The sequence below is a fragment of the Odontesthes bonariensis genome, chromosome 4, assembly GCF_027942865.1.
Source record: "Odontesthes bonariensis isolate fOdoBon6 chromosome 4, fOdoBon6.hap1, whole genome shotgun sequence".
NCBI classification, from domain to species: domain Eukaryota; kingdom Metazoa; phylum Chordata; class Actinopteri; order Atheriniformes; family Atherinopsidae; genus Odontesthes; species Odontesthes bonariensis.
The window spans coordinates 9,186,804-9,205,117 of record NC_134509.1 but is presented as its reverse complement, the minus strand read 5'-3'; the positions used below and the strand labels follow the sequence as shown (position 1 = coordinate 9,205,117).

Sequence of the window (18,314 nt, the reverse complement as noted above, 5' to 3'; positions counted from 1 at the left end):
GGAATAATTTTGTATTTTTCACACATCACCGTTCAGAACTGGAGTCAGACAGATGTAAATGTTTCACTTGGCTGTTGACCTTTGTTTCTTTAAACAGTGGCGCACCGGCTGTTCTGATCTGTCTCTCCAGCTTGGACCGGTTCACCAAGCTCTCTTTAGATCCCTAAAGTGTAGTTATTCAGTGCAAAGCTTTTTAAACATTAGAGATCAGTCAAAGAGTTGAGCACTGATACCCAACATAACACAGAGACATAGTACGTGTGTATTAAACACTGAAGACATCATAATTCTTTGAGAGGATGGGGTTGAACAAATTCAATAGGTAATGTCAAACCTCAAGTCCAAAGGGATAAATCATGCTCCTCAAGGCTCATCAAAATGTCTAAAACATCACTCTATTTCTATCATATTTCAGCCCTATTTTCAAGTGAACGGATCTCTTATAGTATCAAAGTTTAGAGTCTTAACAGGAAATGCACAACCCCCACCTGCCTTCTTCTCTACTATTTCTTCTTTACTATTTCTATTTTTTCTTGACATCTTGTATAACATGCGGATTTATATAGATGGGTGAATTGATGGAAATTTAAAGGCTAAACATTATCTGTTGAATTTCCCGTAAAAAATATTATTTTAAAGTTTGGCTGTTTTACATTACAGAACACCAAAACATACTAAATTTATTCACAAATCCAGTGATTAAAAACTACTATGATATCATTGGATTATATCGGTCATGTGATTATTGTAACCCGGAACCAGTCCCAGATTTTAACCAGTCATAGCCATTCATTCGCCGTAGCCCGTCTCGCGAACTGTCAGGTATCTACGTAGGGTATTTAGCCAAATTTTAAAAACATTAACAAGATATTTTACATTTTGCTTGATACAGATAATATTGCCTTTAGTATCTGGATTGTGTGACGAGTTTTATGTGGCCTAACATATGTGTCATCACTTTTAACGAGTTCACGAGTTTCCTGGCCACCGGCACCAGGCAGTAGTGGCACTCATTGCTAGCTAGCTGTAGCTGCTAACGTTGAGTTTTCCTCAGCAGCTTTATAAACCAGCTCGACTTATTAAGGTAGTCACGTTACATCCGTTACAAGACTTGACGGTTAGAAATTGTTCCTTCCCCCTGTCCCACAGTTGACACTTTGTAGTCAACAGCGCTGCTGTCAACTGGCTGGTATTAATAGTTAGTTAGCTATGTAGCTAACATACAACAGGGCGTTGGTTTAAATAATTTATGCAATAACTGTGTTAATCACTGTCTATGTATTATTTTTTTTATTAGGTAGAGTCGGTGTCTCTGAATCTGCAGAAACCCCCTTCCCCTCCCGGTATGGCTGCAGACCTGATGGAGATTGACGACTCTCTTTACAGGCAAGTGCACCTTTTGGCACCTTATTGATTAATCAGTCATCTTGAAACTACAGATAACAAGGTATGGCAGTCAAGTCAGGAAATGACAGAGCTGCTCTACATGCGACAGCCAGTGCAATTGTTGTTCTTCAATGCGCCTCACTACCCTCTTTCTTCATCCATCTTCCCTCCCTCCAGCCGCCAGCGATATGTGCTTGGAGACAGTGCTATGCACCAGATGGCCCAGTCCTCAGTATTTCTCAGTGGAATGGGAGCACTGGGGGTTGAGATAGGTAGGCAAGACGACGCATTTTAGCACCACATCACTCTGTGATATTTAATGCCTAATTTATCAGATGACCTGCAGTGCCAGAAGTGATGTGAGACTAACCAATTTGACTTTTGTTTTTACAGCAAAGAATATTGCCCTTGCTGGTGTGAAGGTAAGCTCGCTTGATTCGTCTTGGGATTTAAATTTTTTTTTTTTTAGTGCATCCTGAGAATCAGATTTATGTTTGCGCATACAGCACAATAATCTGTGTACACGTGTGTCCTGTGCAGGCGGTGACCCTTCACGACACACAGCTGTGTGAGACCTGGGATCTTGGCCTGAACTTTTTTATCCGCAAAGACGATGTTTTGAGCCAGAGGAGAAGGTAATGCATGCCTTAAAGGTGAAGTGTAGTGATTCATGTGCAGCTGTGTGACAGTTGAAGGAAAAAAGTTTTGGGATTGAGTCGAAAAGGCTCTAGTAAAGCTCTTATAAACTAGGCTTTTTTAGCAATTGAGGTCATTTAGCAATAGCTAACAAAACTAGTTTCCTTGGACATACAAGAGAAAAATTGAGACACATCCTCAAGTATCTGTTTATAGTTCTGTCATTGTGATTATTTTTGTGATTGGTCAGTGAGCGCTGGGCATGTTTATTATTTAGGTCTTAGACATGATCACCCAGGCTTTTATGTTGCTATCACAGGGTGGAGGCAGTGTGTCCTCGGGTCACAGAGCTGAACCCTTATGTCCAAGTTGAGATGTCTTCCTCTCTGCTGGACGACAACACTGATCTCGGTTTTCTCAGAAAGTATCAGGTAAGTCGAAGCCTTTCAGAATCTGCTCACTCACAGTCTAAGCAAAATAGTTGTCTAGCGCTCCTCCTGGTGTTGATGTGTAGATTGTAAGTATGGAAAAATTCTCAAAATATGACTAAAGCCTGCAAGGCCATTCCTGCAGCAAGGCTCCAGATTAACTCTTTCCAGTGGCCGCACAGGTGCTCCAAATTAAAAAATCTTTTTGGACAAAATTTTGGAGCACCAATTTAATCGACTTTACTGCAACGCTTTGATATGTTTTCCATTTTCATTTGGGTTCAGATTGCATTTAACCTGAATTGAAAGCAGTGTTGTTCTCCACTGGCTTCTGCTAACTGCGGGTAACGTTCAGTGTTGATCTGTTTCGTCTTCTCTTGCAGTGTGTGATTTTGACGGAGGCCAGTTTGAGCCTACAGAAGAGAGTGAATAAGTTCTGCCACTCACAACAGCCTCCCATCAGAGTAAGTATGCAGTCCCTGTTGTGGTTGTATGTAGCAAAGCATCAGCTAAACCTTGTACTACCTATGGAAACACCCATATGGTCCAAACAAAACATTTAGCCAGTTGATTAATCAAATTGTGTTGCCTTTGTTTTGTTTTTTTCTTTGCCAGTTCATCTGCTGTGATGCATACGGCATCTGTGTGCGAGTGTTTTGTGATTTTGGAGAGGAGTTTGAAGTGTCTGATCCCACAGGAGAGGAGCCAAAGGAGATTTTCATCCAAAGTATATCCCAGGTAGGCCCCTTGCTCTCACATTCTGTGCCTAAAAGATGAGTTCTAGCTGTTCCTCTGGAATCCCCGCATACACTTTGAAGTCATTTTTATCTTATCTTTTGTCATTCTTTAGAGACCTGAACAAAGTTTCATTCTTCCTCTCTCTGTTGTTTAATGTAAAAACCAGTTACGGATGTGCACGAGGAGATTAAGATGGATTTTGGGCATTTTTGCATGATCTAAAAACAATTGCTTCAGCTTCTTCATTTTTTCTGTTTCAGGACAATCCTGGGGTGGTGACCTGCATGGACAACCAGCCGCATGGTCTACAGACAGGCCAGAATGTTATCTTCAGAGAGGTCAGGGGCATGGAGGAGCTCAACTCTACTGTACGACAGGTTTCAGGTATTGCATCTACATTGCATCCACCTTCAGATTATTCTGTTTGAGGCCACAAAATATAAAGGTAACATAATCAAAGCTATGTTTTTCCCATTTTGTGTGTGTGTGTGTCGTATTAGTCCTTTCCCCTCACAGTTTTGCAATAGGAGACACATCACAGTTCCAACCATATGCACACGGAGGTTTCTTTGTTCTGGTGAAAACGCCTAAGACATACAAATTTGTAAGTTAGAAAGTTTGTCTTCAGAAATCTCCTAGTTGGAGGAAAAAAAAGCGTAGATGTTCAAATGAACTATATTAACCAAGTGCTTTTGGATATGTTCACTTTTTCAGGAAACATTAGAACAGCAGCTGTGTGATCCTCAGGTGCTGATTCCAGACTTCAGTAAACCAGAGGTGAGTTCAGTGGGCCAGGTAACCCGCTTGCTTTGGGTTTTCCAGCCTCAAGAAGTTGGCTTACATCATCGGGCATGTCACCATGGTCAGCTAAGCAGCATGGATAATTTGTGAAGCTAATATATAGAAAATCAACTCTTGAGCTCAATAACACTGCCTTCCTTGTTTACAAGTAACAGGAGTGCACATGCACAAACAAGTGGAATCCCAATTTTTTGTTGTTGTTGTTTTCAATCTCCCCATCAGGCCCCGCTACAGATCCATGCAGCCATGTTGGCACTGGACACCTTCCAGGAGCAGCATTGTAGACTTCCCAACATTGGGTAAACAAGATTTGACATTCTCAGCTTTTTACTGTCCAATACAACATACTGCTCTATATTTTTGTTTTCCCTCAGTACTGGAGGATACGATTTCTGCTGCTTGTCAGTGTGTGATGCTTATGAAATGTGATGGGATGACAATTGAGGTCTTGAGCAGATTTGCTTTGCATTCTTCAGGTGTTTACAGGATGCTGAGGTTTTACTGAAGCTGACTGAGGAAGTGAACGCAACTCTGAAGTACAAAGTGAGTTTTTCTAGATTTAACATGCAATTTGCCCGCCATGTTGTGGCTGTAGTCAGAAACATTTTTTTTCCCAAATCCTAAAGGATATACATGTTACATTTGACATGCTATTTAAAGTAGTTTTGTGTAGCATTGTGCTTTAGGTCTGCATCTGCCTGTGGGCAGTATCAGCAAGCACAGAAGGATGTTAATTCTGCTACAGGAGAGGCTTGATGCTCTCTGCAATGAGTTGGGGAAAAAGGTCTCTTCTTCTGCATTAACGATAATCCATAATGTGTTGGAAATACCTCACATATGGGATATTGGCAGTTAGGATATCATGCCTCTTCAGTCTTGTCATTTTTATATACGAGAGACAAATGTTGCCTTCTTCCTCCCTCATAGGCTCCTTTGAATACTGAGCTGGTGCGCTGTCTGTCCAGGACGGCAAGGGGAACTCTTCCACCACTCGCTGCAGCTGTAGGAGGAATAGCCAGTCAGGAAGTTCTCAAGGCCATCACAGGGAAGTTTGCGCCACTGCAGCAATGGGTAGGTTACTAAACTTGAGTCGTATACCTCTATTTCACAAGTTAAAAAAAAAAAAAACAGTGTGTGTTGATGCTTAACAGCCCTTTTTCTACAATATGTAGGGCTAATTCCGATAACTTTTTCAAAATTTCACTTTTTCTTTGCTCTTTTCATTTCATCAAAGTGATCTCATTCTCTCTCTTTCTCTCACATGTCTTTAGTTTTATCTTGACACCATTGAAGTAGTCAGGCCTCTTCAGTCTCTTTCTGTTGAGGAGTTTATCCCCAGAGGCGATCGATATGACGGATTACGAGCTTGCATTGGTGAATCAATGTGTCTTGATCTACACAAGCTCAAGGTTTTTATGGTAGGAATTGGACTTTATCAGCATAATAAAGGCAGACATTGAATGTTTTTTTTTGTTTTAAGGTCACATCTGAAATAACTAAAGGGTTACTTATTTTCCTCAAGGTTGGCTGTGGTGCAATAGGCTGTGAGATGCTAAAAAACTTTGCCCTGCTCGGGGTGGGATTGTCCAAGAGCTCAGGCGAGGTGGGCGTCTCCTCCATTTGTATTCATTCTGCCGTCTGGCTGCATTTTGGCATATATTTCATCTATTGTTAATGCGACTTCACCGGAATTTACTGTGCTGCATATTCCACTTCTCAGGTGTGCATCACAGACCCAGACCTCATAGAAAAGTCTAACCTCAACAGGCAGTTTCTCTTCAGACCCTATCATATACAGGTGAATAGATTTCGTATTTATGGTTTTCGTGTCTGCTGAAATCAACTCTCATGCTCAATTTTAACCCACCCACCCCCCCATTCCAACCTTTCTACCTGTCTCAGAAACCAAAAAGTACCACCGCAGCAGAGGCTACTCATGACATCAACCCCGACCTGCAGGTCGACGCTCACTTGAACAAGGTGTGTCCAGCGACTGAGGGCATCTACAATGACTCCTTCTACTCCTCGCAGGACGTGGTGGTCACTGCACTGGACAACGTGGAGGGGCGGAGATACGTGGACAGGTTTGTGAGGACATTGTGTTGAAATCCAATGTTTTGAACATTAATACTGCAGCAAAAACCTATTTGCACTGTAAAGGGGAGTAATGGTGTGTTTACTGGAGAACGAAGTCATTGTCTCTCTGTGTATGATATAATCTAAGCTTTCTCATCCAGCAACTCGCATGGTTATGGTTCTTTTTGTTTTGCTCCGAGTTTCTGCTGCTCTAATCCAACATCCAGTGGCTTCCTAAGTTTGCATATTGTATTTCTTTCTTTTTTTTTTATCTCAAGTCTCCATCTTCTCATTCTAAATTTTCTCACGGCACTAATGTACAAATTTCGAATCATGAAAGTATTTCATGCAACTGACAGGTGTCGATCTTACTTTGCAGCCGCTGTGTGTCCAATCAGAGACCTCTCCTGGACTCTGGCACCATGGGAACGAAAGGACACACTGAGATCATTGTGCCGAAATTGACGGAGTCCTACAATAGCCATGTAAGTCTATGAAAGAGTCTTAATTTTCTGGTGATGTTTGTATAATTTTTTTTTCCTTTCATATGTTCTTTAAATACCTGAATTATTTAGGTCTGTCATCATCCTTAAATATCTAACCTTTTGGCCTCCAGCGGGACCCCCCAGAAGAAGAGATCCCGTTCTGCACTCTCAAGTCGTTCCCATCTGTTATAGAGCACACCATTCAGTGGGCCAGAGACAAGGTTTCGCAGCTTAAAAACCAGCATTCTTTAATCATGTTGGACATGTTGTTATGGAGACTGCTTCATGTTTCTTTTTCTTTTTTTTTCTCCTTTCCTTGTTTAGTTTGAGAGTGCCTTTTTCCATAAGCCCTCCTTGTACAACTCATTCTGGCAGACACACCCTTCAGCTGAAGTAGTGACACAGGTAAGATTTTCTATGTCGCAAATGTTGTTCTCGCTCATTTAACATGCCTGTAAAGCGTCCCTGTTTATTTATTTGTGTGTGTGTGTAGAGGATGCAGGCAGGGGAAAGTCTGGAGGGGTCATTCCAGGTCATTAAGCTGCTCAGCAGACGGCCCAGTCAGTGGGTGCAGTGCATCACGATGGCCCGTTTGAAATTTGAAAAGTATTTCAAGAGAAAGGTAATTTGGTCTGTCCCTAAAAATTCATTAAAAGCATAGAGGTTCGGCCCATAGTGCTACACCATTTCTACACATTGTTTGTTTACTGGTTTTATCTAGGCCCTACAACTGTTGCACTGCTTTCCTCTGGACACGAGGTTAAAAGATGGAAGTAAGTTTATTTATTTATTTTTTTAAATCGGTTGCAAACCTATAAAGTTATCAGATGGTAACACAATAATTCGTTATGCATAACTACAGCCTGTCATGTCTCTAACTATCTCCCGCCACAGGTTTGTTTTGGCAGTCCCCAAAAAGACCTCCAACACCTCTTGAATTTGACTTGAAAGACTCTTTGTGAGTATGCTCTTATGTTATAGTTTATGCCTTTTCTCGTACTGCATTTCTCTCGTCCAATCTTACTGCTCTTCCCATCAGGCATTTCACCTTTATCGTCAGTACTGCACGGCTCTTTGCAGAGATTTATAGCATCCCTTACTCAGAAAAGGTAGGTCAACTACCTTTGTGTATAATCAGTTGGAACCACACACACTCAATCACTTACTAACTGGGCTGTTTTCTGTGTCAGGATCTTTCTGAAGAGGTGGTGACGAGGATTCTATCTGATGTCAAGATCCCCGAGTACAGACCCTCCGAGAAAGTAAGCTTCCGGCTAAATGTAGCCTTTGATTTCTGCCTGAGTATTGGGGAAAAAAAAGAACTTGATTGGTATGGATCTTTCACTGGCAGTGTATAGAGACAGATGAGTCAGCAAAGAAGCCCGATCATATGAAGCTGCCTCTAAGCAGTGAGGAGGAGAGGGAGGCCATCGCACAGCTGGAGCAAGCCATTGCTACCGACAGGGTCACACCAGGTATGCAACATGGACACTCAAGCTGACTGATCCATTTATTATCCCAAACCTGGAGTCGTCATACATTACAAGTGTGTGTGATTGTTTTTTTTCTCTTTCCACGTTAGTCTGTAAATCTAATCTCTAAACCATATTTATCATTAACACGTGTTGTTTCCCCTTACTGCAGAGGGGTTAAAGATGAGTCCCCTTCAATTTGAAAAGGATGACGACAGCAACGGCCACATAGATTATGTCACATCAGCATCCTCCCTCAGAGCCAGGATGTACTCGATCCAGCCAGCCGACAGGCTAAAGACCAAACGCATTGCCGGCAAGATCATCCCCGCTATCGCCACGGCCACAGCTGCCGTGGCTGGACTGGTGAGAACAGTTTTGGACAGCGTCAGTTGGGACTTTAACCTGGATTTTCAGATTTGAGTTTTCAGTGTTGTTTAACTCGCCATCAAAGTGTCTGTTTCTAGAAATAAAATGTATTGTGTTGCACATAGCTGTCAGAAAATGTACAATCTTTTAAATGATTCCTTTGTTCAATGTCAAGCTGCACAGTAACTTTTAGTTATTCATGTTCAGGTGTCCCTGGAGTTGATCAAAGTGGTTGGAGGCTACGAGTTTGAATCGTTCAAAAACTGCTTCTTTAACTTGGCCATTCCAGTCGTCGTGCTCTCAGAGACGGCCCCTGTTAAGCAGACACTCATCAGGTAGGAGGATATTTTGCGCTTTCTCCCTCACGTACGTTCTAATTCTGGCGGAGAGCTGATGAAATCTGGCAGAAAACCTGTTGCCGTTTTGACTTCTGTGTACTGGAAAGTTGAAATCTATTTACGTCATGAAGTGAACCTCGATGTTTCATTCATGGCATTAAAAGTGAAGGCTTTTTGTCCGAGATGTTACCAATCGTGGTGTCTTTTCCAGGAACAACATCTATTTCTCCATCTGGGACTGTTGGACTGTCTTTGGCCACGAGGACTTCACTCTCTCTGACTTCATGAATGCAGTGAGGGTGAGGCATCCGCTTGCATTGTTCCGTGTTGTTATCTCAGGTTGTGTTTTCATTTACTGCGGGGCCGGGCCGATACACCGACTTTTTAAGCGATAACAGGTATTCTTTTCAGAGAAGGTATGAAATCAGACACCACCATTTATACTGATATAACCACCATCTTTTTCTCCCGTAAAGCTGCCCGTGTGCAGTTCTCTTTACGGCGCAGCACCGCCCACTCTTCTCCCTCTGTGTAAGTCAGCCCAAGATTTAGCTGCACTTGTCTCTAGCTTTTTCTGATTATTTTCTTAAGAAAGGCATCACCCTTGCGTGTAGCCACATGTTGGACACACTAGCTAAATTCTGTGGCAGTGTGTTGCCAGAGCAGCCACATGAGAGTCCTCATGTTTTTTCCTCCCTCACGTGTTTCTGCCAAACAAAGCTGCTCTCTGTCAACTTGGACTACCCGACCAAAACTTTTCCTGGATGACGAGCAGTTGCAATTTAAAGCAAATGGTCGCTCAAATAAATTTGGGTAACCACTTGTGAATTTCTTTCCCGAAATAGTGAAATCTACTGGAGAGCTTCAGGAAGCATTCGATTACACATCACATAGGTCACTCCCCTGCTTAAAAAACACACACACCTGATTCGGAGGAATTCTCGCTGGGTCACCTCGGCCAGCTAGACTTTGTGACTGATTTCTTCAGAACTCTTCTGAAAAATGAAGCAACATTTTTGAGCAAACGTGGCAGAGAGGTAAATTAAGGTATTTTGTCGCTTCCAGTGTAGAGGAAACAGTTCAGTGTGAGTAAAAGCAAACAGGTGTGGCGTAGTTCTGAGGAAAACCTGGAAAACCTTTTTATCTGGAAATGGAACCGTCACACATTTTCCAGTTTAGGTCCGTTAGGTGTGACAATTATCCAGACAGTCATGAGTGACTCTCGAGTCCCTTCTTTGCATTCACTTTGCCGACTTCACATTTTTACGGTAATCTCAACAGGCTCTTTAGGTTGGTGTGGAGTCGCATTGTAAAGTTTTCAGTCCATTGTCACAGTGACTTAGTGTAAAGTTGCCTGAAGTGTATCCACTGATGAAATATGCACAGTCATAAATTTATAGTCTCCATAAAACCATGTACATGAACCAGTGGGGTCCAGCCCATTCACTGTTACCAGGAGGAGAAGGTTAAAAGAAAAAAAGATCTATTACATTCTATGAATTTTATTTCAGAATTTGATGTTAAGTGCTTGTGATGTGTGACATTGAGTTAAAATGAAATATTCAGCCCAGTTTGTATAAAATACCAGTGAATGTCACCATTTTGCCCACCAATACTGGCATACGAATATTGGTTCATGTCACCCAGCTATAGTTTGCAGTATTTCTTTGCCGAGGCGAGTTTTAGTTGACCATTTGCTGTGTTATTATAGGAAAAGTATGGGATTGAACCCACTATGGTTGTCCACGGTGTAAAGATGCTCTATGTACCCGTGATGCCCGGACACTCGAAGAGACTGAAACTGACGTAAGTGCTAAATTCTTTTTTTTTTTGTGACACTAAGCACCACTTGTTGAGACAATGGGGAGAATGTGATTCTTATCTGAAATATTTACTACCACTTAAATTCTATCAATGCGTTTAACCTCGGCCTCCCACAGGATGCAGAAGCTTATCAAACCGTCAGTGGATCGCCGCTACGTTGACCTTACCTTATCATTCGCTCCAGAGGCCGACGGCGACGAGGACCTCCCTGGCCCTCCTGTTAGGTACTACTTCAGTCCCGACGACAAGACGCCCTGACAGCTTCCGAGATGTCATCTTTAAACCTCATGTGTCCTTATGTCTCTTCTTTCATGTAAACTGTTTAAAAAAAAAAAAAAAAAAAGATCGTAGGCCAGGGCCAAGAGTTTTCCTGCAGGATCATAAAAGCTCCTGGTCCCAGCACAATCACCCAGTACTTCACGGAGCAAGAGGGGCCACAAGTGGCCCCAGTTTTTCTTGCCTCACATCTAGCCAGTGGAACACGAGGCTGCCTGAGTAGCACTTATTATTGTACCTCTGTACATATTTTATTTTTTTTCTCTATTCTGTTTTCTACTCTGGTGAAATGCACAGCTCTGCCTGTGTTGATGCCTTAATTAATTAATAATTTTTTTTTTTTTTTTGTGGCTGTAAGCCTTAAAGGAAAAAACAACAACACAAAAAGCTTTTCCCAGAAAGCTACACCCACACAGCCCATTTCTCACTTCTGTTTTCAAATCTGTTTGGCTCTAAAGGAGCGGAGTGTGAGCAGGACAGTTGGCACAGTGACACATTTTTAGTCGGTAGTCATCGAATCATCCGCTTTCTCGGAATTTGCCAGTTGTTGGTCGTCCCTTTGTTGAAGCAGGTCAAGATGGTTTGCATGGTTCAACAGGTCAGTGGAAAGTGGCAGAAACCCACCAAAGAAACTCAGTATTGCTGTGTCTGCAGATGATTGGCATCCTTTTATCACCTGAACAGTTTAGTTTTGATGCATGTAAGAATCCTCAGAAAAGCTGAGATGTTTTTTTTTTGTTGTTGTTGTTGTTATCACATTGCAACTTAGTCACATGATGCATCTTATCTGTATAGCTCCATTAGGTGGAACCACCTGATCGTAGTTGCCAGCCTCGCGTAACTTGTTTTGTACTTAGTCGCTGCACTGACATCGTTTAAACACATGGTTAAAAACGGTTATTCATTGGATTAAACTGGATTAAGTTAAATGCTTGTTAGCCGCAAGGAAAAGCCTTACACAGACATAAAACATCTGTACCAACATCTGGGATCACACTCCTACTTTAAAAACAAATTTTCTAAAGAAATCTTTGTTGTTCACAGTTTAATCACATTTATGGATGTATTTCTACAACATGTATTTATTTACTTGTTATTCCTTTTGTGTCACACTGAGCCTGTGTCGATGAGCTCCGTTGAGTCATGTTGCACTGGGCAACTGTTAGTGAAAACAAGTGGTCACAAGTGTTTGTCCAGGCAAATGAATCGCCCTTTTATTTAGTTCCACTTGAAGGTTGTGATGGGGTCTTTGAAATACTGGTAGTCGGAACTGCTTATATGGGCAACGCTGTCCTTGCAGTTTTGAATGGAATCTTTATTGAAGATCCAGGAACAGGTCACCTCCCTCGAAAAAACTTTTTGTTGCCCGAAATCAAAACAGTCGAGACTGAAGTCACAAGAGACGCTTCCTCGCCATTCATTTATTTCTCCGCCCATAATCGGAGGCGGTGCATTGCGCTTAAAGCGAATATCTGCCATATTAGAAACCCTTCTCGAGCAGTGAATTTCACGAGTGTTAAACAAAAGTGTTGATGAGACGATGATAATGATGTATGTTCTCGTGGCAACCAGCTCAACCAATGGTCCAATAAAATGTGAGAATTCAAAGATTTCCTCAAGATTAAAACTGCCTGAGTGTCTTTGTTTGAAGAATCAACACATTTCTTAGCTTGTACAAATATCCTTTCAGTTCATTACGTTACACCTGACATCCTTAAAGTATGATTGCAGTGGTATATAATACATGTTATGATTCTGTACACCGGTAAGCCTATCCATGAGTACATTAAATAGTTCCTGTAGTGTTAGCATAGACTCAATTTATTTTCCATTTCCATAGCCGTCATAGCTGTGTTTAAAAAAATGTGCAAATGATTTTTTTTTTTATATAGGTATCTCAAAAGAATTTCTTTTCATTTCATTAAAAAAAATGTTAACTTCATACATCGAGGTCCTGCAGGTTCCCCCAACTGGTTCCCACTTTGACTTTGGCCTTTAGCTTCACGTATAGTTTCACTGCAGACTCCATCTCCCTCTTTACTATCTGTGCAACCTGACAGAGAGAAAAGTTTGGTTGACAAACAGTGACTAAAAGTATGAATCCATCCAGTGACCACAGTTATTTTCCAAATTCCTCTCACAATTAGACAGGTCATACACTGATTTTCACACCTGTATGAGATCCTGCTCTGCGGCTTCATAGATGAGCTCATCGTGCAGCTGCAGGACAAAGTAGGCTCCCCTGAGCTGAGGAGCCGCCGCAGCTCTGCGCCGACTTTGAGCTGGCATGATAACAGATATGATTCATTTAGTCTTCTGCCAGCATGGGTTGTTTGTTTAACAAAAAATAAATAAAAAATTAGAAGAAGACTGTGATGAGATCACCTGTGTGTGTGTGCTGGTGAGATAGTGGCGCTGCAGGGTATGTTTTCCGTAGCCGTTTCTGGATGTTTACAGTAGCGAGTTTAACAATGTCAGCTGCTGAACCCTGTACAGTTGTGTTCACTGCCTGACGCTCTGCCTGAATCCGCAATGGAGCATGAGACGCACAGAAAGGGAATTAAATAAGGATTTATATTTTTTTTTGTGTAAAACATGCATGGCATAAATGTCGCTCATATTTTACATGTAAAACATAGTGTATGCACTCTGATGGACAGGCATGCTTACATGAGCTTTGATGTGTGTATTGGTGCTGGTGATGCCAGCTAAATATCTCCTACGGCCCATCAACGTCTGAACGTAGCCATCCTTCATGCACTTCTTCACGGTCTGTTTAAGAAAAGCATTGATCCCTGAAATAGACGACAGGACACGGACATATCTGTTTCAGACCAGCGGTTTCTGGATTGGGTTCTTCTTCAGCTCTGCACTTCTATCGGATGACAGGTGAAACGCCTTCAAGAACCAAGAAACAAAGTCCATTTGCCTCTTCAAGCTCCTAGGATTATAATGACCTGGACGACTGAGAATCTACACAAATATTTTAATCGACAGCAGTCCTGCTTTTATAGAGGTGCTCACAGTTGCTGCTGACCAATCAATAAAGTGCATTTGATTAGCTGAACTTAGCTGCCACTTACCCTCTTAACTCCTATTGAATCAGTAAGAGTGAATTTAGTTTTTTTACACACTGCCTCGGCATTTTTGCTTACTTTTTGCTGACTGAATAATTACAGAATGTAGTATGTTGTAATAATGTTAATTTGAGGTTTATTGTGCCTAACTTTAAGATCTGGCTGGGACCAGATGATTGTTTTATTCCGTCCAGAACCGTGAAAGCGTTGACGTAAAAGAGTGTGTTCTATCTTTTCCTAACATCTATATTTGCTCTAGAGCGTACTTTGACTGGTTTTGTGCCATGAACAGTATTTATCAGATCCTTTAAAAGCAACTGTATCCGAGTGATAACGAGCAAACCTTCACTATCGCGCAAGCTTAAAGAGCATTTGCCACTTTGATTAGAGATGAATCGGGGGTTAGTGTCGGTGTATACCTTTGTATCTGGCTTTGAAACTCTCGATGTAGCAGGCCGCATCATTCTCCTCCACACCCATTTGCTCCCCCAGAGACTTTGCTCCCATTCCATAGATGATGCCGTAGCAAATCTGTCAACCAACACATGTACACAGAGGTGAGCGTACAAGTGAGAATCCATGCATCTCCATTTATGTAAACCTCTTTCTCCTGCCTAGTTGGACCTGTTTCGCCTGTTGCCTGAGGCTGTCCTGCACCGACTCTGGGTCAACACTTTTCCACTCTGCAGCGATGCAGCGAAACACGTCTGCTCCTCCATTCAGCACCTTGTGAACACAAAGAGGCTCTGTGATTTTACTCCGCTGACAGATTGAATTCAAATGTTGTCTCGCTCTGCCACTGACCTGCAGAAGGCGCTGATCCTTCGAGAGGTGAGCCAGCACTCGCAGCTCCAGCTGGGAGTAATCAGCTGCTAATATCATTCCGCCTACAGTCCAGTACAAACAAACATGGCTGATGACAGGGTCCCAAACTAAGCTACGTGCAAAAAGACTGATTTGTGTTATCGTGCAAACCTGAAAAAGGAATGAAAGCATGACGCATGCTAACAGAGAAGGATGGGCCCTGTTCTGAAGTTTCAGCAGTAACCGTCGGCAACACAGAGGATCTCCTCTTTCTGAAACATTTTAATAACAGCCAGTCATTTCCAGTTCTTTTATTCATCTTTACTCAAACCAGTCAGCTTCGAAGTAACCTCACAAAATTAAGTGCATCCCAAATCTTAACAGAATGTAACGTTGTGCATTATGAAGCCTTTTGATACTTTAGTGAACAATATATGTAACTTGGCATTATATCAGAAATCAATTTTCAAACAGAACTCCATGCAACACAGCAAGATTTGCACAGTTGAAAAGCTATACGGGTTATTATGAAAATGACCATGAAAGACTGGACTCAAACATCACAAATCAAACAAAAAGAAGTACATATGGATCAGTACGCTGCGTTGCTTTTGTTTTTGAAAAATTTTAAATCTTCCTCCAGGCACTGATCGAACCATGAACTGTAAATGAATGATGGAAGAAGCAGCTGTGACTTCCCCCATTGGGATTTGAACCCTCAAGCTTTCACCATCCTGCTGCTTTTGGAACCAGAAGTGACCATATTTGGGACTGGATAGTGATACTTAAAAGCTGACTGAATAATAGCATGTTATCTTTGAAGAGAAAAATCCGTGAACACCAAATTTTGCACCATAAGGCTTTGCATTTTATGAGAGAAGTTTATGTAATTTTTTAATGGACTTCTACTTCTTTTTTCTTCTACTCCCTTCTTTTTCTGACACTCTACAGACTAAACCCTTAAAAAACGATTTCGTTTATCGTGACTGCAAGTTTTTTTCCCCATGAAATAAATCCCTTTATCCCCTGATATGACTCACATTTAACTGTAAACTTGGATCTAGGATTTGGGGAATTTATGAATCCCATTCCCTGCACTTTCTTTATTCGAAGTGCAACACTGAGAACACATGAGTAGACAGAAGATGATCATGAGCAGGGACCTTTGATGCAGGATGCCCCTACCCTGGTTTGTTGGTCCTGCGGAAGCTGCTTTGTGAAGGTGGGCTCTCACCTACCACTGTGGGCATGCAAATCTCAAAGTCTTTTGGGACATTCTGTATGTTGGGCTCAGTGAAGCTCACTCTGCCTGAAAACAGAATGACACTGCAAGTTATGTATTTACTTAAAATAACAGTGGGTCTTACAAAAGCTAGATTTAACTCATAGCACTGATACGCGTCTAGATTAAACACAAAGTTTGTGAACGTCAAATCTTTGTGCACTGGTTGGTGTGTGTATGCGTTTTACCTGTGGCCGTGTGGGTCTGGGCGGTGGGGTATATCCTGTCCATTTCCAGTACAGAGTGATATTGCTTCTCCCTCTGCAGGGGGAACACCACTTTCGTCAAGGCATTGGTGATCCGCCTCCACTCCAGAATTATACCTGGCAGCGGGTGCAGGGGGCGAAGCTTCTCCAGAACGTCCTGATGTGGAAAATGTCAATCTTAGATCTCGGAAGTCATTGTATTTGACTGCTGCAGGGTACCTCAAACCATGTTGTGAGAAGGAAACATGATTAATGCATAATTGGAACTAAATCAATCTTGTGCTGAAGTCAACATCTATTGTTAAGCCACTTGGAAGGTGCTTTAGAGAACAACCGATGACATATGCTGCATGAAATATACCGGATCAGATTAAATCCAATTATTGTATTGTTTTTTTTTAACATTCTGCAATAAACAATAAACTTACCTTGCCTCATGAATAAAAAAAAAAAACAGTAATTACATATCGCTACAGAAATCATTATGAAGAATGCTAAATGGCTGCACCTTGGTGGTGCTGAACTGCTTTCCCAGTCGTATTCTGCCACCGCCTCTCCTGGTGTAGCCCAGAGTCTTCTTACTGCTTGGTTCACCTACGTCACCATTTGGAGGAAGGTGGAGCTCCAAGAACAAAACCTACAGCGGGAATTTGAGAGCGTGTTATTTTGCTTTCCCTTAGCTTTTTTTTTTTTCACATTTACTTCTCTGAGAGTTAAATCAAAAAGCACAACTGGGGTCGAGAGGGAAGAGTTGGACCTGTGCTATGTCGTCGACGCTGGTGAGCGAGAAGCTGTGTCCAGCCAGTCTGTAAGCTTCGGATTCCAGCGCTGACAGTTTGGCTTGCATCACGTGTTTTTGTCTTTCACACTCTTCAACACTAAAGCCGAGTCCATTCAGTTCCAACAGGGCCAGACAAACCTGGGAAGGCATCTCTATTCTCCTGAATAAATCTGACACGAACGGACAACAACGTTAAAATGACATCCAAACACATCATTTTCACATTTCTTGTAGAGGGACCGTTTTTATACCTAGCGTGCCATCTTTCTCTAGCAGGCCAGTGAGATGGATCATGGCGGCATGTATGAGCACGCTCTTGGTTGCTGCCCTGACACGAGGGCAGTGTGAATGCGCATTCCCGAGTCCATCCAGCAGAGGTAATTCTTCAGGACAGTAGACAGTCACCATGTTGGGAAGAGTCCTCTCCTCGCTGCCAGGATCCAGCAGCCAGCACGCAACCTGTGGTAGACACGTGTCACTTTGCTGATTTATGAAGTTTCTTCATATTCTTAACCAGCCTAAATACTTGCAGCTAAACAAATAATGTTTCCCGTTTCGTAACATATTAGTATTCTTAATGTGCCGCACATTTCAATCTAAATTATTCTAAAGGCAAAACCAGAGCAGCATTGTTCAACACTTAACTGGCAACTATTTGGATGGTTTTTTTTCATATTACTCTGTGTTTGAAGAAGCACTGGGTGCACATATGATTGAATTTTCTCACCTTTGGATCTTCACAACGTCCCTCCAAGCTGATGCCGCAGCTCAGTACTAGCGTCTTGTACACCTCGATGATGTCATATGCGACCACCGCACGCACCTCGTGAGCGGCTGATTGTCTGCTCAGACAGACCTTCACCTGTTCCAGCCTTTCACCAACTGGCAAATCCTGGTCCAGCGCAGGAGGAGCCAGACTGGCGCTCAGACCTGAGGGGTGCCAAACACACGGAACTCAGCGAGGCACTTTTAAAGGTGTGACGGCGTGTATCAGCGCGCTCGTTTGTACCTTTGCTCTGCTCGTGCTGCAGAGATATGTAGTATGCATCTCTCGCTTCCCAGCAGACAGACAGCCCTATCAAAACAAGTCCTCTGTTGTCTCTCACTGGAAAACCTTCAGCCATGTTAAGCTTCTGAGGAGCTGCGGACGCTGAACGGAAAGCATACATCTATGAGGAGCCAGCACTCAACAGATTCATTTCAGTTGTGTTGTAGCTGAAAAAAATGTAATAAAATAAAGACTTCCCTACAGAAATAGTTGTCAGACAATGAGGCGAGGGCTGGCCATACTTTAAATACTATATGAAGATGTGAGATTTGTTCACGTGTTTCAGT

At 42.2% G+C, this 18,314-nt stretch overlaps 2 protein-coding genes across 2 annotated transcripts in view; one reads left to right on the top strand and one right to left on the bottom strand.

Moving 5' to 3' along the window:
* Positions 1–769: 769 nt before the first annotated feature.
* On the top strand, positions 770–12,459 carry uba6 (ubiquitin like modifier activating enzyme 6). Its single transcript, XM_075462829.1, has 32 exons — positions 770–822; positions 1,298–1,386; positions 1,564–1,658; positions 1,780–1,808; positions 1,927–2,021; positions 2,342–2,453; positions 2,834–2,914; positions 3,066–3,188; positions 3,449–3,572; positions 3,689–3,792; positions 3,903–3,965; positions 4,212–4,288; positions 4,466–4,532; positions 4,917–5,060; positions 5,261–5,407; positions 5,512–5,592; positions 5,710–5,787; positions 5,892–6,073; positions 6,445–6,550; positions 6,682–6,771; positions 6,875–6,955; positions 7,044–7,172; positions 7,272–7,323; positions 7,445–7,508; positions 7,590–7,659; positions 7,741–7,812; positions 7,902–8,025; positions 8,195–8,388; positions 8,599–8,726; positions 8,941–9,028; positions 10,441–10,535; positions 10,670–12,459. Exons 2-32 carry the CDS (start codon positions 1,346–1,348, stop codon positions 10,809–10,811), a joined length of 3,078 nt encoding a protein of 1,025 aa, XP_075318944.1. The 5' UTR covers positions 770–822; positions 1,298–1,345; the 3' UTR covers positions 10,812–12,459.
* polq (polymerase (DNA directed), theta) overlaps positions 11,968–18,314 on the bottom strand; it is an 18,840-nt gene continuing 12,493 nt past the window's right edge. Inside the window, exons 21-35 of the mRNA XM_075462830.1 lie at positions 17,989–18,129; positions 17,707–17,909; positions 17,231–17,438; positions 16,956–17,149; positions 16,707–16,835; positions 16,181–16,355; positions 15,896–16,019; positions 14,882–14,982; positions 14,711–14,793; positions 14,531–14,632; positions 14,326–14,437; positions 13,500–13,624; positions 13,215–13,350; positions 13,002–13,111; positions 11,968–12,882 (exon numbers count right to left, since the gene is read on the bottom strand). Of these exons, the coding sequence (XP_075318945.1) occupies positions 12,769–12,882; positions 13,002–13,111; positions 13,215–13,350; positions 13,500–13,624; positions 14,326–14,437; positions 14,531–14,632; positions 14,711–14,793; positions 14,882–14,982; positions 15,896–16,019; positions 16,181–16,355; positions 16,707–16,835; positions 16,956–17,149; positions 17,231–17,438; positions 17,707–17,909; positions 17,989–18,129 (2,057 nt within the window). The 3' untranslated portion in view covers positions 11,968–12,768. The remainder of the gene's footprint in view (positions 12,883–13,001; positions 13,112–13,214; positions 13,351–13,499; positions 13,625–14,325; positions 14,438–14,530; positions 14,633–14,710; positions 14,794–14,881; positions 14,983–15,895; positions 16,020–16,180; positions 16,356–16,706; positions 16,836–16,955; positions 17,150–17,230; positions 17,439–17,706; positions 17,910–17,988; positions 18,130–18,314) is intronic.